At 42.8% G+C, this 22,229-nt stretch overlaps 1 protein-coding gene across 1 annotated transcript in view; it reads right to left on the bottom strand.

Moving 5' to 3' along the window:
- Positions 1-22,229, bottom strand: part of PAPPA (pappalysin 1) — a 229,752-nt gene that overhangs the window by 46,146 nt on the left and 161,377 nt on the right. The window contains exons 14-16 of the mRNA XM_006267917.4: positions 15,351-15,519; positions 5,501-5,684; positions 1,695-1,905 (exon numbers count right to left, since the gene is read on the bottom strand). Of these exons, the coding sequence (XP_006267979.2) occupies positions 1,695-1,905; positions 5,501-5,684; positions 15,351-15,519 (564 nt within the window). The remainder of the gene's footprint in view (positions 1-1,694; positions 1,906-5,500; positions 5,685-15,350; positions 15,520-22,229) is intronic.

Raw genomic sequence — 22,229 nt, 5'->3', positions numbered from 1 at the left:
TACATGAGACACTGCGGGTGTTATAATTAGAACGGTTCCCAAGAGCTATGCTAATTCAAATGCTTGCCCCTACCCCAGAGCAGGTGTATAGGTGCCCAGTGTGTTTTAACCACCTAAACCATATGGCATTGTTTCTGCTCTCTCACTGGACAACTGAAGTTTTTGTGTTTTGGGGTTTTTTTAATAGGCAGATAACTATTAGTGAAAGGTGAAGCATAAATCGTGAATACTAAATAATTAATAATCTTTTTGGAGTATGGATACTTTTGTTCAGATATGAATATGAAGGTTTGTGTAAAAAACAGGCCTTCTCCAAACCTTTATGTGAACAAAACATGTTCACCTGCCAGGTCAGCAATAATGAATAAAAGGAGGTATGAACAGGATTTGGAATCTGAGTTGATGCTTGAAAACATTGTTCTTTCCATGTATAAATAACGCTGTGTACACCCCATGTGATCCTATCTTTAATCTCTTAATCATAGGATAGTGCTATAATTCTTTACCCTCATGGGACCTTCTATAATTCTTTGCTGTTCACAACAACTGTCAGCATGCATCAAGTATATCTACAAGTCTGGGATGCTCTGCAGTAGGGGTGCTCAACCCCTGGCCAGTGGGACATATTAGCCCGAGGAGCCATGTCATCCAGCCCAAAATGGTTCCTCATGGGTCTGGAAATTTGGAGGTAAGGATGCAGTAACAGCATTAAAATTGATGCTCTTCTGCTGCCAAATTTCTTGACCCATGGGGAGCCCCACAGGCTGGATAACATGCGCTGTATGCTAGATCACTCCAGTTTGTGACTGGATTTGTGCATGTGAGATCGAGTTATACATGTGTTGCTGGATCTGGGCACATGGGGTTGCACCCGTGGACCAGTCTCAAGAAATATATGACCCACAGACTGACCTTGCACCATTTACCTGGCTCAGGAGGCCACAAGGTTGGGCACCACTGCTCTACAAAAGTTTTTGGCCTTTCAAGCAATCCAAGAGCACAGTGACAGAGCAGTTAAGGTTCTTACTTGGGCAACAGAGATGTGAATTCAAGCCTGGACTAGTGCCAAAGACTGCTTTCAACTGCCCTAGCTGTAAATGGGTACCTGGCCATTTTGGGCTGGGGAATCAAAGGCAGAAAGACCTGATTCTAGTCTACTTACTCCCTTGTGTGCCACTGGCTAGAGAAACTGATATGCTTTAACATAGTGATTCTCAACCAGAGTGCTGTGGCACCCTGAAGTGCCTTGAAATCCTTTCAAGGGTGCTACACACTGTTAACATTGTTCGGTGTGCAAACATGATTCACAAGACAAAACCAGAGTTTTTAAATAGGAAACCATACTGTTAAAAACATTCTGACCTTCTGGGGTCTTTCTGAGTTCTTTGAAGCAGAAGAATTGTTCTATTATTTTTCTGTAGTCAAAAAAAAGTGAAAACTAAGAGCTCATATTTTCCAACGGGTGCCTCAAGTCTATCACAGGGTACCTTTAATGTACGGAGGGGTGCCTTGAGTCTAAAAACGTTGAGAACCATTGTTCTAACTATTCTAACCCAGTGGGCTCTGTACTTCAGCAGACCGTTGAACTCTTTTGACTTATACAAGTCATGCCTCATCCCCTCCTCTCCTGGGACTCTTTTAAATCCATGACTTTCTAGAAAGGGCTGCAGGCTTGGTATTGCTGTTGCACTTACTTTCTTGCCTTCCTGGACAATCCAGGAACATGGTAGCCTGGTTTGCACTTGTACTTGCAAAAGGAGCCCACTTTGTGCTTATCATCACGGCAGCGGGCAGTCTGAAGATCTGCATTGGGAACTACTGATGGAGCCCGACACATCAGCTCACAAAGGGCCTCGGGGAAAGACCACAGCCCATCTTCCATACAGGTCAAGTTGCTGTTGTTTCCTAGGGAGGATAAGATTGCAAATGATAATGAGAGTTCTGTTTTCTTTGGGAAGTTTAGTTGATCAGCATCTGAAAGCTTTGAAAAAAAAGGACCCATTCGTTTCTGAAATGGCTTCATCGATTCCAATGGAGTTATGCCTGCTGTAGTTTCTATATCTTTGGTATTTTACACTGTATGCACAGAAACACTAAACTATACCTTTAAAAAATTACCACATCCAAAAGCCAATACTCAGCGAAAGACCTAATATTACATTAAAACAACAATCTCGACCTGCAGAGACAACGCTGAACGCTCCATTCAGACTGCCAGGTACATTTTACTCAACAGTCATCCTCCTCCTAGCTGATCAAGAAATAATATCGACTAACTCTAAAGCAAGTCCCATATAATCTCCATGATATAAAAGGATGAGGCAGGAAGACTAGGATTCAAAGAGAAGAATCCCCAGGGCTCTGTAAGATAAGCAGAGGAGTCTTCCTGGCTCCACACGAAGATAGATAGACCTTCTTTAAGCCATCACTGGCTTTTTCTCTTCCCTTCCCTTCCCAATTTCAACTAATTGCTAAGGTATTGCTGTGAAAAATCTCTTGCTCCTCTGATCTGACTCTTGCCCCAGCTTGCTCCTTTGGTCTGACTCATGCTGCAGTTCTGCAGTCCGGTACTGGTGATATACTTGCTGCTGCAAAGTGATGAGCTGTGACATTACACACAGTGGCTCCCCATGATTGAATTAGGAATGAGTCATTCAACTTTCATCCTCAAGAAGCTCAGTAGCAATGCCTGTTTGTCATCATCTATGGCTATACACCAAATGATACCTACACCATATTACTAGCTACACTCCAAAAGTGCAGGAAGACCAGAGCTGTGAACTCTTCAGCCTGATCCACAAGTGATGTGGCCAGATCCTCAAGTAGTTGACCAGTCAAGGACCCGGTCACTTTTTCCTGGCATTCTGCAATGTTTGGTGTGAAACACTTCAACTTTTTATTTGGGATCATTTTGCCCCTCTCAGATTTCTATTTTCACTTTTGCAACATTTCTCCCCTGAGACATTTTCCATGCGCTTTCACTGAGAAGCAACTTTCCTCTTGGAGACTGCCTCATGCTGGACTATTTTCAAAACAGGGAAATTCATGAGCAGTTTGCTTTTTCACTGTCACACAGTCACCAGTTAAGGTTGAGTTGAATTTTACACTTAAAATGGGGATTCAACCACTTTGTCCAATACAAAGAGCGTGGTATATCCTCCCACAATATTAAAGGTATTTCATAAGCCTCATCTGGAATTCACAACTAGCACTTGTAGAAGAGGTGATGCTGTACACACACAAGAGCTTTACATGTGTAGTGTGCTTAAATATATAGCAGCACTAGGGATGAGTCCAGAGCTAATGGGTGACAAGCTAACAAAACTTCAGCACTTTTTGAAGTCAACGGTGCCTCCTCACTGTGTTACCAGATCTCATCTGGGACTGTAGGCACCAGTGGGAAGCATAACAAATGCAGGGAGACTCTGATGGGAACTCTGGAATGGAAGCAGAAGTAAACCAGGGTGGGAACTCACTCGGAAAAGAAAAACAGTAGTGGGAGGAAAGAAGGGAGCAGAATATATGCCTGACTAAAGCAGTTAGAAGACCAAGGTGGGGAAGACAGAGGAGAAAGGTCAGGTTAGATGGGCTGAGGAAGGAGCATAGCAGTGAGAGGGAAGAAGGTCTATCTGGGAAGTGTGTGGGTGCCATTGGGAGATGGAAGCTCAAGTCTTCAGCTTTCGAAATAAGCAGAAGCAGCATAAAGGTGAGACAGACATTGGAAATAGAGGAGACATGGGAAGGAGGAAGACAGAGCAAGGAAACATGCTGCTTTGGTACTGGCAGAGTTCCAGGGGCCAGAGCCTCAGCTGTGCCAGAGAGACTCAGTCTGTGCTTCCAATCAACTATGGGATGCTCAAAAGCCCAGGGGGCCCCTCTGTCCATTGCATCATCCTGTGAGACTCTGGGAAGACAGGGGCCAAAATCCTGTGATCTGAATGCACTGAACAGATGCACTGCTCTGGCTGGAATTAATCCAATGGAGCACAACTTCCTCCTCCAAGCCTGAAAGTGTTTGGAGGGAGAATCCCAGTTCCTTGATTAATAATAAGCAAGGTTGCATTTTGTGCTTGGTGAGGACAAGTGAGAAAAAGGAGAAGGAACTGAGTTCATCTGCTGGATGTCTGCCATTAAGACTCAACCTTTCTTACAGGGCTGATGGTGGGATGCCTGGAAATAAATGCTGAAACACACACAAACTTTCTAAGGGTATTCTGGGTTGGCCAGATCCTGAAGAGATGCTGAGCATTTGCAACTCCTGCTGACTTCAAAGGGAACTGCTGATGCTCAGCACCTTTTAGGATTTGGCCATCTAGTAATAGTAAAACATTATGGAATTTCCTTATGTAGCTCCCTTAATAACTGAAAGGCGTCTGTCCCGCCTGTGTGCCCAAGAGGATTTCCTTCTACTCTCTCATTCCTGAACTACTTTCTGCAAAATTTCTGGTTGTATAGGGTGTGTGAACCTGATGAACATTTTTGAGAATAATTCAGAAGTCACTAATAATAAGCAGTTGCCAGCAGCTTACTTTCTTTCAAGTTGGATTCTGATGCTCTTTTTGACGCTGAAGTTATTGGCAGACAAATGAGTTAGCACAAGGCAAAAGGGACGGGGTTTACCCTGTGTCAACAGCTCTGCAACAACTGCCTGTGTGCCTGCTCTTACCAAATGGTAGAAAAAAGTGAAAGTGTAGTGGTTAGGTTTCTTCTTTCATTGAAGATTTATTTCTCACCTACTGTGGAGAAAGAGCACACACTTGGGCAGGTACTGGGAGCACATGATGGGCAGTAAAACCTTGCTCCATTTTACTTTGAGGCATTGAATTTGTTTGCCCATTGTATGAGTAGCACTTTACTAGCCTAGCAAAAAGTAGTAAGATCCCTTGTGACTTAGGTGTTATTCAATGCAACTAGATTAATAAGACTCATATCTATAATATAGCTAAGCATTACAGTGTCCTCCCAAATGCAGATGCAATAGCTCTCTCAAGGTACAGCATACTGAACAGCTGCCAGCCCTTGGGATAAAACTTTCACAGGACCCTAAATCTTAATTTCAAAAGACACTTAGGTACCCAAGTCCAATGGTATTTCAATTCTAAGTTTCTTAGACACTTTGGAAAGTTCTCCTCTATGTCCCTAAATTTAACAAACATTTCAGTAAAGATAAAGACCTTTCCATTTTACTGATGGCTTTAAATTCCCATAGAACTGAGCAAGACCAGAGTATCTGGCTTGATTTGTTTTCCTGCAGCTTTTAAAAATGTTGATTTTATGGATGCAATTTTTGCTGCAATTATTATTTTCAACTTGTCATCATCAAGGAAATGCCTAAGTAAAACCAACATGATGAAGAGGAAGAGCAGAGGAACGTCTAATTTAAATGAAATTATATAAGCCACTGTTTGCTCTCCTTGTTTGTCATACTTAAAATTACATGGAATGATAATATTAATAGGAATCACCCATGTTTCCCATGGAGCTAAAACACCCTTTGTACCTTTCAGGAGAGCAGGAGGTCGGCAAGTGAAGGAGCACTTCTTGCCAAAAGTGGTGCCCTCACTGCAGTTGAATGTGGCTGGGTAGACGTGGTATTGATCAGGGATACCACAATCCACAGGGTCACAGGTCACCTGTTTGTTCCACTTTCCATCCACGCAAGTCATGGTGATGCTGGACCCCAACTGAAAGGGACACAAAGGCAAAGGCACAACAGTCAGCAAGGAAAAGATCAAAACTAATAACAATGTAATAATGCCCAGTGGGCACTAACCATCACCTGCAGCCATGCCACTGCTCATGTCTGTTATCTGCCATGTCTCATAAGCCATGAAGAACTGGGCCTGATCATCATCATTTGAAATGGAGGTTTCTAAAGAGCATCCAGGTGTTGCAAGAAGTGGTGTAGGTGAGTCTATGAGGGATATTTTCCCTTGAGTTACCACCAAACCTGCATCTTAGCCTGATAAAGACATGCTGTTGCTGGTAATGGGGCACTGTAGGGGAGACCTAATGACCCAAGGTTGTGAAAGACTGTTGTACTTTGTTTAGTAGTAGGATGTTAATCCCTGTTTACTGGAAGAATTTCAGTGGGATTGGCACTCTTCTTTGCTTGTATACCTAAAATGTGATTATATGTGGTGTTAAGCAAGCTCTGCATTTTACCCCAAAGACGGCTCCATTCTTTGAGTAGATGCATATCAATCTGTAAGCCATTCTTACACAAATGGTATCACATATATATAAGTTACTAGTACGTCTAAAACCAGCTATAGCAAAACAAAAATCCATGGGCTTGGTTTTCCTTTACCCTGTTCTTTGTCTTTCTATTTACACTGCAGATGTGGTATGAAATGTTGCAAAATCAGAGAAGCAGATCAACATGCTCTCTGCAAGGATGACAATGAGTAACACGAAGTACAGGGCAGCAGGGAATCTGGATTCATATCTGCTTGGTCTGCTAAGGAGAATGGTGACTGTGACTCTCCCAGCTTCTCTGCAGCTGTTGTTATTGCAGGGGATTGTGAATGAGAGAGAAAATCTGGATCTAGAGAGCCAACAATTATGCTCATGGTAGCATCATGCCTTTGAAGTAACCGAAGGGAATGTGTAAGCACTAGCTCTGAGGGAACCTCTTGCCTGTATCACAATGGCAGGATAAGCACAGAAGTTGTAAAGACTGACAAAAGAGTATAGGCTTTAATGAGTTGGGGGTGACTCCAGGCCCGGCCTCTCCCAGCAGGTGTCATTTTAGGGACTGGTGTAGGAGCAGATGCTAGTAGAGATGCTCCTGGTTACTCTATGATTCTTTTCATCCACTGATAGTTGCTGTTACTGTTTCTTTGTATTCTGGAAGTGCCTAGCATCTCTAAATGAAACCAGGGTGTCATTGTGCTGGTAACTAAACATGCACATGGAAAGAACAGTTTCCCCCCCGTCTTGAACAGTTTCCACTCTAAACAGAGAAATGTAGTATCCTTATCCCTATTTTTTTTTAGATGTGGCAGAGGGAGGCCACACGTGATGAAGGACATGCAGAGAGCCTGCAGCAGAGCTCAAAACTGAGTGCAGTTCTCCAAAGGGCCAGCCTAGCATCAGAACCACATGGCCATCCTACACTGGTTTTGAGGAGTGACCTCCAAATGTTTATAAACCCTAAAGAACTGAGCAGAAGGAAAGAGGAGCCACCTTTCCAAAGCTAGGGCTATGCATTTTCGAAGGGACCACAGTTCAAACTGATGTAAGTGAAAAAAAAAAAAGGGCACATCCAAATGTTAATTAAAAAAGGAGTATGGTTAGAAATAGGTCTGATAGTAATGGGAGACTAAAGGGGGAGGAGGGGAGAGAAAAGAGGTGCAAGAGAAAACACAAGAAGCAGACAACAAGGTAAAGAGAAGATACCTGCCACAAATCTGACTGAACTGTAGTAATCTTGTGCCTCCGGGGGATATTTTATTCCGGGCTGGCACAGTCACAGGAGATTTGCAACGCCAAGCATTGATCTGGGTTTATAAAAGCAAGGGAAACTTGTCTAGCACACATCAAAGGGACCTGGAATTCCCTTTTGCCAAAACACCCTAATGGTTTCAACAGAAGTTCGGACCTGTCTCCCTTTGATATATGGTTGTATTTAGAATGGAAAAAGCAGTCCCACAGCCTGGAGACTGGAGACTTCCCGAGTGGGCACAAAACCCCTTTTCCAGGCCAGTGTTTATTTAAACAAACAAACAAACAAAAATGCATCTCCTACTGATCCGTTAATGTACAGGGAGCCCTAGAGAACCTAAGGCAAAGTGGCATTATAGTCCTCATTTCCAGAGGATGTGTTCTCCGGGGGCTTTTTTACTCCAGCTTTGTTGATTTCCAAATTGGCTGCACTATTTTAACAAAGAACCTCCCGACACTTCAGAGAGAAAATGACTCAAGTGCATCTGTACTTCAGGGAAGCTGCTTTATGGCATGTGGCTCCACAGCACTGAAGTGAGGATATGGAAAACCTTTCCTTGTATTCACACATACTGACACAGCACCCGATCCAGAGACACACTATCCCACCTGCAACCCTCTTGTTTGCTTCAGGTCCTGCTTTTGGAGCAGAGGCAGAAAGTGGGCAATTCTCAACCATTAAATGAGACATCCGTTACGTTGGCAGAGCCGCACCTCAGCTAGCGAAGGAGTTCAGGGCCTGATTCATAGATGCCGAATGCCTAGAGCTCCCCGAGATTGTGGTTGGAGTCACAGATGCTCAGTACTTCAGGGGATCAATCCTTAGCTTTTATAGACCAGGGAGAAATGCAATCTTCTCCCAAATCCCAACACAGATGTGGTTTTTCACTCCAAGCTGGGTTGTTCCAGGGTAAGCGGAAGCCTCCTTTTCCCATAAGAAACATTATTATCATCTACAAACATGTATATTGTCCATCTCCATGGCTCCTGGGCATTTCAATTTCAGAGGTTAAAACACAAAATCAGAACAAAATAACTGGTGTTAATTAAATCCTAAACAAAATACAGGTCTCTTCCGTTGTTCCCTGCAGGACATTAGTTTCAGTCCCTGATGGAAGGCACATGGACATGAATTACAATGAGGAAAGCTCTGCTCAGAAAACCCAGCTGCTGAGCATGGCGTGTTCTTGCTCAGGAACCAAAAACAAGCGATGCTCAGCTGATGCAAGAAGCAACTTCTTCAAATAAACAGGTCCCAAACCAAACAGGGTTTTAAAGGACATTATCTAAATATCTTGAACTGCACCCAAACCTGGAAGCTAATATAAAAGGTTGAGTCTAAGGTGTGAGTCCAACAAGGAGATTCACACTTCATGCATATGAGTTTTGTCTTAACTAATGCTTCTGAGAAAGTTCACAGGTAGCTGGCGGCCTGGACACACACCACCTTTACGCTGGTGTAACATGCCCTTAGAGCAGTGCAAGATAAGGAGCAGACAAACAATACATAGCCCTACACACTATGATGCACCCTGCAAATGACCCTGGGAAAAAATCAGAGGTAAAACTACACTGGTTTGTTACATAGGCCTAGGTTTCCATTTCTATCTTGGGGACAGGTGTTTGTTTAATGCAAATAGGCTATTTCTACCATTTATTGGAAAGGTACTGCAGCAGCCACACCAGAAAAGCTTGCTGTCAGCTGCATAATTTACATTGATGTTCAAAGCTGACAAAAGTTACATACAGGCCTGACATGCTGAGCTTACTAAAAAGTAAGCTTGCAATTCAAAGCAGCCTACTAGAAAAGGGACATTTTCCTGTCATTTGGAAGAGATCACTTGTCAGCTGGGCACTTATGCTGCATATATCTTTCCTTATGCTCTTTATTTTGATGTGACAGGATCATCTTCTGTTTTATAATAGGAAAATTAAGTCTTCATACTCTCAGTTCCCCTATAGTACTTCACCAGTGAACCCTACCCAGAGCCTTTACATGTGTCTCAAAGTCTTCTTTCAGTTCTCATCATGAACAAAAATACTGGCCCCTTACAGAGAAAAAAATATCAGCACGTATGATGGTTGATTTCTCAACTTATTCTTTTGTTTTGCAATGTGTTTGGTGAGGCTCTTTGTTTTCAAGGTCAGGGATACTCACTGTACTCTTTAAAGCTTATCTATCATCTGGCATAATCACTTTAATGAACACTAAAACACACTTACTTCTGTAGCAGAACATTACAACAGTGTTTTTTTTTCCCTGGAAGGGAGGTGAAGACTAACTACCTAAACTGAAAATGCAGGGGAAACGGAGATTGTCTAAGAGTAAATTTATCCAAGACATGGGTTAGCAGGCCTTCTTGCAAAAAGTACTGTGGGATTTCTGAAGGCTGCATGTTACCAGGCCATCAGCCAAAATATGACAGAGCCAACACAGCACAACCCTCTTTTTCTCCATGTGGGTACTTATTCTGTAGTTGCGGTGACTCAGTAAATGAGAGCACCTTCTGAATCACTTGCATCACTTCGGGCAAAGACCACACTGGACCCTGCAGGTCTCCCATGAAGCCAGGCACCAGACACTTGCCAGTTGGCTTGTATGACTTGACAAGACTGTACATCCTAAAACATTTCCAGTGAAGCTCTTGGCTTTTGTATTTGGTACACTAGCTCTCACTTTGGCCATTTTGTGCTATTCTGACTGGCACTTCCAGTAACTGCTGCTCTCAGCCCCATGCCTCGCACAGTAAGTCTTATGTAAGGAGGGATTAAAAAAAAAAAAAAAAACAGAAAGAAAAACAATTCCTCAAAACATCGAGCATGGATTAAGCAAACTAGACCTTAACCAACACTATAAAAGATCTGCTTGTTGGGACTTTTAACAACTTGTGAGAATCTCTTCCCCACTATCCTAACCCCAGTGTGTTCTTTCTTCAAGAGGCAATTCACGTGTGCAGTTTCCTTTCCTTAAAAATGAACAGCTGTGTACTTCCCTCTAAATACTCTTCCACTGCTGCCCACTACTGTGCCTCTAATTGAACCCACATGAGCCATGCTTTCTTTTCCTGGCATGATTGATGATGCTTTTGCACAACATTAAGGAGCTGCTGGGTTTTAAATAACACCTCTCGACCACAGCAGCAGCGGCGGTGGCTTCAAGAAAAGATGACAACAAATAACCAAATGATTGGGGCTTTTGCTGAAGGAAAGAAAAAGGGTTGGGGAGGGGAGGAGAAAGGTAAGGAAAATAAAAGGACAGGGGGCAGAGAAAGAAAAAAGGAGGAAGGTGAAGATGTAGAAAGAAAAGAAAGGCAAAATAAAGTGAACGATGGCTAGAAGAGGGCACCATGCTAGTGGCTAATTTAAAATGGTCCTGTATGTGTACTGATAATTTGTCCCATCATTAACCTACAGAGAGATGTTACTGATGTCATTAAGATACTGAGAGACAGACCAAAGGTATGTCTGTGCTTCTTTCCTGCTTGCTTCCTTTCCTTTAACTGAATGCAGCACTGATGTATGTGGGGTTCCCTCAATTTTCAAGGTTTGGCCATGGATGAAGAAGGAGAACACCTCATTGAGCAGCGGATACATGATCTGCACTATGGCTCAGCACAACTGCAGAGATTGAATGGTTCAGCAACAGGTTACATTTTTAACATACCTAAGGGATTTCCCTGGGACACACACTCCTACATCATCTCAGGTGCTTATGAAAATCTTCCTGATATCTTTGCTCAGTTCTTCAAGTGTCTTTTCCTGAGATATCCAGAAATTCAGCTCTGGTGTTGAAGGTTAGAATGTATTCATTGGCTTGTTGACCATTTGCATGAGCACAGTGATCCCCACTGTCCCTTGGAAAGGCATCAACATCCTTTGAGACACTTGTCTCCTTTCCAAACACCAGCTTGAGCAAAGCTGCCTTCCCTGCCCTTCCTTAGACCTCATTCAGGCTACCAGATGAATGCAAGGAAGATCTCCAGCTCCCCAAAATTGTTCAGCAAAGTTCTCAACCCAAAACAAAATGAACAAACAAAAAATACAACGGGATACAGACAACCTGCCACATGTTTCATCTTATCTCCAAATGTAATCAGAAGAGAAACTGGAAGCTGGAAAGCAATTGTGAGACGATAAATAAAAGCACAACAGGAATCTAACCTGAGTATTCCAGAATTTCTGAGAAATTATTTCTTGGACAAACCTTACACAAATTCTGGCATGGAGCTCCTCTTGACTCAATAAAATGAAGCCTGGTGGCCCTGAAAAGACGTGGTCTATTGTCCGTCAACAAAGCACTTAAGCACAAGCACAACTTTTTAAGCATGTGCTTAATAACTTTGCTGAACAGGGATGGACTAAAGGATATACTTAATTCTTGACTGATTTATACTCAGAGGGCATGACTACATGTGCATATTAATGGACAGCAATAAACTCTGGCACATATTGCACTTGAGTTTATTGCTCCTGGGCGCCACGTTTACACATGCGCCTGGGACCGCAGGATGTTGAGCAGAGTCACAGCAGCCCCATCTGGCAGGAGGCCTGAAGGGTCAGCTTGCCAGCTAGGGACTACACCGACCTGGCTCAACACACTGTGGAGGGGCTGGCTGGGGCATGAGGGTGCTTTAGTGTGGGGCCAGCCAGCAGGCAGCGCCCACACTCAAGCACATTTGTGCCCCAACAAGCTAGGTCAGCATTTACACATTACAAGTACTACTGCAGAGTTTATTAGTTTCCTGCACCCTAATAAGGCCACATGTGTAGATGCCGAGACGTAGACGTGCTCAGGATGTACAGAACATAATAAAAACTGAGCCTTCATCCTAGAACGTTTTGCATTCACTTTCTGGGGAGGGCAACGGATTGCAAAACCTGGGGCGATCAGAGTTGGGTTAAGAGTGTTTTGGTGGATCAGGAATATCCTCAGCTAGTGGCATTAACATTCTGAAGTCCTGTTATATGAATCAGACCCAGCCTTCAGTGCTCAGGGTGAAAAAAAAGAGGCTCTGAAACCGAGGTTCTCAGATCAAAAACATATAGTAATAATTGGCATAAATCTCCCCCATAGGGGACTTTTCATATTTAAATGATATGGTGCTGGTGAAATGCCTTTGGGTTTTTTTATTTGGTTTGTGGATTCCTGTGTGCTCAATGCAAAGATCTCTTCCAACTATTTCCTTGTTCAATCATTCAGGCTTGTTTGAGAATTTGTTTTCTGTTCTGCAAAAATGCTCAGCTGGAGCTAGGGTTCTGGTGCTGATGCCAATTAGGATGGAAGAGGCCCAGCTTGTGGGGTCCTCTATTTGTTTTGTAATTGAGTTGAAAGGGCTGACTCATTCCCCTCCACTCTGTCTCCCCCTTGATGATCTTCTGAAGAGCACAGTATTTTACAAATACAGACAAGCTGCTGAGTGTGACTGTGGCCTTATACATTCTCTTCTTTACACACACACTATACATTCTCTTCCTTACACATGTGCGCACACACACACACACACACACACACACACACACACCCTCCCCCCTCGTTGCTTCTACCACACAAAAATAGATCCAGATGGGAATTACTGTGTTCATGCCTCACATACGTGATCCAACTAATATTACATAAACACATCATAGAGGAGAACAAAACTAAGAAGCAACCTAAAACTTTGCTCTAAACTCGAAGTGAATGCAGGGATGTGTTGGAGGTAGGACTCACAGATCCCCTACTCCACCATTTCCATTCCCCAAAACAAACAGAAAGCTGAAGTGACTTCTATGGTCCTAAAAAAGTTCACTCCCCTCTGGAAACCAATCTCATTTAGCCTGGGATGATTTATCCCCAGAGCTCAGAGAAATTCTTGTGCAGAACAAACAGTTTGTCTTTGGAATGCACCAGACTGCACGAAGTGTCAGGTATTTGGGAAATGGGGATGGGAGGACAGGGGAATGGGAAGAAGGAGTCCAAGGACAGTCCTCCAGTTTCCCACTAAAAGGTTTTCACAGACACCCATCACTTCCAATCTCACATGTGAACTACCTTGCTGTCAATGCACTCAATATGCTGCACTCAGAGACCAAGTACAAACTCTTCCCAAACAAAATGAGTGTAAATTTGCCAAGAGGCATTACCTCCCCTTCTTAGTTTTGTTTAAATGAGAAAACAAATTAACATATTTCCCAGTTGCTCACCCTTTCTGCTCGCACGTGCACCTGTGGTACTAGAGTCTTAGGGCACCATTAAAAGAAATCAATACATCATGCTCTGAAATGCTTCTTAATTAAATCTGAAAAAGTCTGGATTTATTCTTTCCTTAATTCTCATCCATCTTTGTGCATCTCTGCACTGTTAGGGTCTGCCTGGAAGTGGATAGTTGGAAATACTGCAAAGGAAGCAAGGCTTGTAATGCTTCAGATCCAGCCAAAGGAATCTCAGCTGAAAGCCGATCCTCATGAAATTTCCAGGCCAGTTTTCCAGTCCCAATAAGATCAGATAAGTTCTGAGTAGCCAACAAAATGTTTGGGTGCTTTTCCAGACTCCAGAAAAAAAAAAGAACTATGCCAATTAGAACATTTCTTTTTTAATGAGGTTAGAATATTAGAACATGGTTTTATAATGTTTCCTTCTTACTCGGATAGGAATGCACACACACATGCACACGCGCGTGTGCGCATGCATGCACACGCGCGCGTGCATGTGCACACACACACACAGAGTTAAAACTATCTGTTGAGAATGAGCATTGCTCAAGAACAGGCCTGGAAGTAAGGAGACCTGGACCCTATTTTCAGCCCTGCCAATAATCATCTATTGATCTTGGGTCATGTGAGGTTTCTGTGACTCAGTTTCTCCATCTACACCGGGGGTAGGCAAAATGGCAGATCTGGCCAGTTGGCCAGACTCCATTTCCCAGCAGCCCCTGCTCACATCACTGCAGCCGGTTCCATGGAGATCCCAGGGGTGGTGGGGCCATGACAGCGTGGGCCCAGGGCTCCCATCGAGACTGACCTCTGCAGCGCTGGCAGGGTGCACAGCTGGACGGGGGACTGCTCTGGGGCCAGGGCTGGGATCTTGCAGTGGTGACAGCATGGTTTGGAGCTGGGGCAGAACTGTGATCCACTGCCTGCCCACCCCTGCCTGGGGCACGTGGCAGCAGATGGTGGCTCTGCCCTGCCTCTGGACCACGCTGTCACCGCTGCAAGAACCAAGCCCTGGAGCAGCTTCCTGCCCTGCCAGCGCTGCTGGGGCTGGTCTCCCTGGAAACCCTGGTCTCATGTTGTCTCCTGCAGTCTCCATGCAAACTGGCTGCAGCAACTGGGCAGAGGCTGCTGGGAAATGGAGTCCACCATGAACCCAGTGTAGCCCACGGGCCAAACTTTTTGTCTGTCACTGATCTACACAGTTAAGACAGTAATACTACCTCCCTCCCTTGAGTGTTGTCCATCCTAATAAAGCTAGAAGACTGGGAATATGCATATGAAAAGCTTGCTGTAATAAGACCCAACTGTCTATCACCTGAGTGATAAAGGGACCCCCAAAGCCTTGGAGTGTCTTTTTTACAAGCACCAACCGGTGACTATCCTTCTGCGTGACTACACACCAAATTTGGGGGTCTGGACATTGAGCTGGAAATGTCAAAAAAGCAGGGTGCCTCAAGAGATTGCTATTATATCATGCTCCTGATCAGATCAGAAAAAGCATTTTGGTAACTGATTTTTTTTTAAGTGTCCCGGCATTTCTGATGCTGAGCCTGGAAAGGACCATGAGGTATAGAAACACCTGGCAAAATTAAATTTTACACATACACACACACACACACATATTTAAATGATTGGAGATTTGGGGCAAATGTGTGGATCATTTCTTATCCTTTGCAGACTCATTGGCCCAAACTTGATCACAACAAACAAACCTGGCTCTTGATGAGGTCGTCATCTCTGTGCACTTGCAGGATGTAGCCTGTCTTGCAACTAATGTTGCACTGGGCACCGTTGTACCACCCACCGCTGGTGCAGTTCAGCATGGCATTCTCAATCTCCAGCTCTTGGCAGTCAGTGGCTTCGCAAGAGTAGTGGACACAGCTAGGAAGGAAACAAGAAATAGCATGTGTAGTTCATTTTGCAGAAGAATGGCTGTTAGACCAACGAATCCTTCTTTTGTAAGGCAGCAGATAAAAGTTACTGAATGCATTTGGTAGCAGAATCAATCCAGGTCAAACAGCAGGCACCTTTGCTACATTTTCTGCTGAATGAGGAATGCGTGCTGGTAATGACAACCTTGCCAAAAACTAGATCTCTGAGCCTGTGAATCTAGTACTGAGGAAAAGGGTAGATGTTCATTCCTTGTGAATGATTTTCATTTGTAGAGTGCTAGCAAAACAGAAACAACATGACAGTGGAACTGTAACCTTCCCACTCTATCCTCTGCTTCAGTGCCTAAATCATGTCTTCGGAAAAAAAATCCCATCTTACTGGATTAGTGAGGCAGTTCATGTCCCAGTCTTTTGGCTCTACTGAAATTAAGTGTCAGCCAGCATCAGTGATGCTGGGGACTTTCTGAGCTGTAGATACTTATCTATTAGGAACCTGACTGAGACAGACTCACTCACTGGGGCGAGTGACAAGTGGTTGAGTAATGTGCTGTCCATCAGCTCTCTCCAACTGCTGTCCACAAAGTTCCTACTGCCCCCAAAGTTTTTCAACAGCTAGGACCTCTCCATTTTCCCTTCATAAAATGGCATTGAGATTAACAAACAAAACAAAACAAAAGAAACAATCCCTCACCCCCAAAGAAAACCCATTTTTAAATTTTATTTCTAATTATGCATGACGTTTGTATGGGGCAAAATCTCTCATTGTCTATGATCACTTTAACCCAGTTGAATATTTTAGCATGCATTCAATATTAGGCATGTAAGTAAATTGCCTGACTTCAATGGGAGCGCTCACATGCTTAAAGCTATTCGTGTACCTAAGTGTTTTGCTGTCATAGAGGCTTACAATTCTAGGAGTCGATATCCCTACACTGGGACTGCATCTATATGCGTGCTTAACTGCGGAGTAGACTAAGTAGCTCCGGAGTAAAACATCACTGTCTACACATGTGACATTATTAGGCTACAGAAACTAAGTAACACTGCTGTGGGATAGTACTATTAGGGGCAGTACTATCTTACAGCAGGGTAATTAACTGCAATTAAACACACATGTAGATGCTGACTGTGGGCATAAATTGTGCCCAGTCAGCTGAGCCAACAAGGGGCCACACTCCTGCTTGCTACCTAGTCACATGGCTCTGTACTTTCAGTGCCCTCATGGCCCAGCCAGCCCCTCCACCACCTGCCACCAACCCCCAAAGCAGGGCAGGAGCATGCCTGGTGTAAACTGCTCTACCTCAACTCATATTGCTGCTGGCCTGGGTGCACGTGTAGACGCTGTGCTCGGGAGTAGTTTACTCTGGCCCAAACTGCTCCAGAGTTTATTGCTTTGAATCAATTGCACATGTAGCTGCACCCTGGGATACTGACAAGTACTGAAATCAATAGGAATTAAGCAGATCCTCGAGAAGAGGAGCGGAGCCTCATTTCATCATCTGCAAGGGCAAAGAAGAAGTGGAACTGGTGGGTAGGCACAGTGAAAAATATTAAAGAAATGAACATCTATACCATGAAACTGGTTAAGATCTAAATGTCTCCCTTTTCCAGGAAAAGGGCTAACAACCACTAAAATCCTACCCAGTTCATTAATCACGGTACTTGGTGTGTATATAGAGTTTTTTTATACAATCAAAAAACTGTACATTAATTAACTAATTAATCCTCATGGCAACCCTGGAAGGTAGCTGCGGTAGTGTTATTACCTCCTTGTTAGAGATTGGAAAGTGAAGGAGGGGTTAGGGAGGGACGGAGTGACTTGGCCAAAGCCACACAAAAAGTGAGAAGTGGAATGAGAAATGGGGATCTCTGGATCTTCACATCAGATTAGGTTATAGTGGTATGAATCTGCGACTACTCATTTCTCTTTCAACAAGAAATGACCCCATATGGAGGTGATCAACTTGTAATATCCAACTTCCTTTGTCTCTTGGAAGCCTTTCACTGGGGTGAGATGAGCTGGGAATATCTTCCCCATTCAGACAGCCATCTCTGGGCCAGATTCGCACCACCCACTGAAGGGGTTTAGGAGCTACACTAGGCACAGCCCAGAAAGGTAGAGGGAGCAGCATGTAGCAGCTGCTAGTGAGAAGATGCTTCCAGAATTTCCACTTTTCTCTTACAGCCAACTGGTCATACCCTTACAGTGTGTAGCATCTTAATGGACTAGTGAAACTGGTGGTCCCCATACTCTGTTTTTGCAACACTCCCTTGAACAGCCCCAGATGGAGTCATGCCCTTACTCAAAGTGAGCAAGGCTTTATAGTCCTGCTGATTTCAATGCAATTCCTTTTCAAATGAGGCAATACTTAACATTAGGGTGTCCGGCTCTGACCATTAGAACGGCATGACTATTAAATACGTTGTCTTGCCAAACCTCACTACAAATTCCTGTTACACCTACACTTTAAGGCTAATCATTATTTTGTTGCCTTCTATTTTCAGAAAGTAGCGTTTTATACGTGAATTCCTTCTGCCTCACTGCTTCGCTGACAAGTAAGTTAAGCTGGTGAGGAATAGAGAAAACACCACTGACAATTCTGTACTCAGAAGGCTATGTTGTGAACTCTGCTCCACGGCACGTCTTGTGTGAAGAACTAAATCACTTTGCACAAATGTCGGATAAATAAAATAACACTCACCCTACAAAATAGCTGGTGTGCACCAATGTAGAGCATGTCAATATTATGCTGAATTCCAATCTTGAAGGATATCGTAAGAATGAATAAATCTAGGAAAATTTAGGACCGAATTCTTCTGTCTCTTACATCTGTGAAAACCTAGAACAACTTCATTGAAATCAGTGGTTCTACTCTTAATATTTATTGGGGGAAACACAAACAAGAATCTGGCCTGTAGAGTTCACATCAGGACACAAGAGGAACAAGCTTAGCCTTAAAAGCCACACAGAACTGAAACACCAAAAACAAAAGCACGAAGTAACTCTTATTGTGATGTTCCTCTTGCTGTTTACAAGTCCCCTTGTGGTCTTAGTAAATGGTCAGGGAACATTTTTAGCCACCCCCTCCAGGCACCAGATTATGCCTTGGTTAGCAGGATCATCTGAGGAGCTCTCTCTGTCTGTAACTCTATATGAATGACTTCAGTAACAAACAATACAACCATTCACTTTTTGTAAAGCAACCACCACCACCCCAAATGTTTCCAATTTAAATATTTCTGGTTCTCTAGCTACTGGTTCCAATTTGGTATCAGCTACTGTCAGACATAAATCCTAATGAATTTTAGAGTAATGATTCTGAAGCAAGTTCTGCAAATGCAGAATTAAATAGGATAACATTAACATATCTCAGGGAAAGGCAGAACTCACTGTGGCCATATACCTAAAATTGTGGGCTACACAAAACCTTCCTCAAGTAGTGTCATATACTGATGGTTAGACATCACTTGTCCAGGAAACCACAGAGTCCTCAGCGGCAAAGGAGCGAGGAATCCAAGAATAATATAATTTTAACCTTAGCTCACCTTCTTCAGTGCAGACAAATCAGTTTTCTCTTTATGGCATAATGACACTTTACACTATTCAATCATGGCTCACAAAGGAGATTTAAAACAAGCGCCTCAATTTTGTATATGGGAAAACCAAGGTACAGAGAGATTAAGATTAAAGTTTTCAAAAGGGATTTCTAACCCTAGGGGTACAGCCTAAACAGAGATAGCTTGGTCCTGATTTTTAGAGGTGCTTAGCTCTTGCAGTATCAGGAAGGGTCAAAAAGAACTGCAGGTGCACTGAAGTTCTGAAAATCATGAACAAAAAGGGGCATCTAAAATGAGAGGTCCCTTTTTAAATGTTTCGTTTTAGTGACTTGCTCAAGGCAATATAAGCAGCCCATGGCAGACATGGGAAGATAAGGAAGACCCACTGACACCTATTCTAGTGCCTTGTGCACCGGGCCACACTGACTGGCTGAAGAAAAGGCATAGTCAGAAAAACGATACAGGCAATTTCTTCTTCCCTGCAACGGATGCTATTTTTTCAGAGCATTTTTCTCTGTCATGACTAATATTCTGAAAGACTCTAGCTTCTATTAAGCAAAAATGAACATGAGTTTGCTTAGTCAACTCATCCACTTAAACAAAAAGACAAACACAGCTAAAAACCACCACATTTCACAGTTTCCTTTAAGAACCAAATCTCAGCCCCAGCTTCCTTGAACTTGAGAAAAGACTTGCCCAGATTTATTTGAAAGCTGGCACAGGCTAGCTCCATGTTGGATGCAAATATGGACACATATCATTCGGATCCAAGTTTGCACCCATTTCTACTCCAAACTTTTTTTTTCCAGTTTCCTCAAAACATTCTCAGACCTTAATAATCCAAGACCAATTTCAGGATGGTAGTAAGTCCTGCAAACAGGTGACCTTTGCTTGGTTCTAGGTTTGCTGACAATATTTAGCATTATATGATTATTTGGCAATATTTGATTCCTGCTTACTAGCTGGATATCCCGATAATCTTATAAGATTTCCAATATGTCTTAGTTTCAGTCAAGATGGAAATAACACTGCAGTGACAGCTTTTGTCACGGTACTGTCATCAGTCGAAACCAGGACTGCCACCAGCTGAAACCGGAAATCAGAGATAGGTGATTCTATTAAAAATGCATATTTAGCCAAATATTTTTGACTTAAAAGGCAAAACCAAATTTAAAAACAAGTGTGCATGCGCACACATGTGCATCAAGTTCAGTTCAGGTTCAGGCTGAAGCTCTGCATCAGTTCTTATTCATCTGAACTCTTTCACCCATCCCTGCTCTGAATGTGCTCCACAGAACATCTCCAAATCCTCTTTTTCCTTTACTAATACTGACCCTGATTCAGAAATTCATTCAAACACATGCTTAGCTTCAAACACTTGCATAAACCCTGTTGAAGTATGTGACTTCAGGGGATTTAAGCACATGGCTAAATGCTTTGCTATGTTGGAAGCTTGTTGATACAATACTAGAAACATTAGTATCTTAACATGTTTATACAAAATTATGACAATTAAGTGGTAATCTTACTTCTTCACATCAAAACAAACTCATACCTCCTGCTTTGTTAAGCTTAGAGCAGCCAAACATCATTTCCTAACCCTGAGGTCAAACACTTTTCCAAGAACTTATCCTAACACACTGCCCTAATTATTTAAGTAGCTTCCTTAGTGATCACTGCCAAACATATATGTAGAGACAAGCATAGAGGCATACAAGTATACACTTGTATATAATAAAGGCCTGATTCAGATCTCATTTTACACAGATACTGTATCGTTTTCATTTGTGTAGCTGCAGGTAAATGCAAAATCTTAAACATTTTCATCTACTCTCACTCCGTGATAATGCACATACGACATACACACACTTTGTCTGTGTTTCTAATTAATTCATTGTCTGGAAAATACTTTTCAATAGGCTGAAAGCAGGTTAGCTATTTTTAATCCAAACATAACATACATATCAGTGCACATACGACAGTTAGAAAAGCAGACACGTTAGTTCTATTTTTGGCTGCAGTAATACAGTTAAATACATAAAGGTTTGAAATTGGTTTTTGTTCTGTCTTTAGATTATGTTGTTTTTTTCTGTTTTTCAGCTAAAATCTTATAGGTCTTTGTTATGAAACAAGAGCTTAGACTGTGCAGAAAGAAATATCAGAATTAATTGCACAGAAGAACTAGCGTCTCAGGAGACTGGGGACTGAGTACAAATCTTTACATTTTAGGGACCTTCTTCATCTATCTGGTAATAGTGACCAAAAATACTTGCCATTTAATGGCTAGTCAGTGACCTGTGTGAAAGGGATCTCAGTGCATTTCCCAGAGGGGTAGCAATGGGACTTAGGAAATTACAACAATGATACGACTGGACCACACAAAGGAAAAATGGAAACAAAAAAATAAATGAGCAGGTAGGGACGCTGGGTGCTCATTTCAAAATTTTCTAAAAAGCTTCGTTCTAAGCATGGGTGAACTACAGAGGGGGGAAAGGCATTATATAGTGGTTATAGGCACCAAACCAACTGAGTTCCAGTGTCACACCAAATGGTACCAGTGGTTACAGCAGAGGGCCTGGGGTGTCAAGACCTGTGGGTTTCATTTCCAGCTATGAACTGGGTATACATATGTATATATGCTTTTTCATCTCATTTTCCTGGTGTGTAAGATGTCATGTCCAATGGAGCTCTCACTGAGATGAAGATCTCAAAATGATAACGCTTTTAAAACCTCCCTAAGCCCTTATAGCGGATAACAATAATTGGAGGGGGGGCGGTGTTAACAACCTGCCAGGTCTCCCTGTGAGAATGTTTCGAGGCGAACAAAGAAAATGCATCACGTTCCAGTTTAATAAAAGCCAAATGATGCTGTTTGCCAATTACCAAAGGGGGGTGAAGGTTAAAACCCCACTGAATTATAGCATATGTCATGGACCAAGGCTTCTATGATTAACAGTTCTCTGAGAAATTCATTAATTTCACCAGAACCAAGTTGAACGGAGATCGTGTAAAATGACAGAAAGCAGGAAAGGGGTAGACTATACTAGACTTGGTTAGAAAAAGCAGCATTAAACAGCAACCCAGAGATCAGGGGACTCTTTTGTTATTGTTGCTTAGAAAAAAAAAAACCCAACAAAACCC

This window comes from Alligator mississippiensis, chromosome 12, assembly GCF_030867095.1.
Source record: "Alligator mississippiensis isolate rAllMis1 chromosome 12, rAllMis1, whole genome shotgun sequence".
Classification (NCBI taxonomy): Eukaryota; Metazoa; Chordata; order Crocodylia; family Alligatoridae; genus Alligator; species Alligator mississippiensis.
The sequence above is the reverse complement of the archived record's forward strand: the minus strand, read 5'-3'. Positions and strand labels throughout refer to the sequence as shown.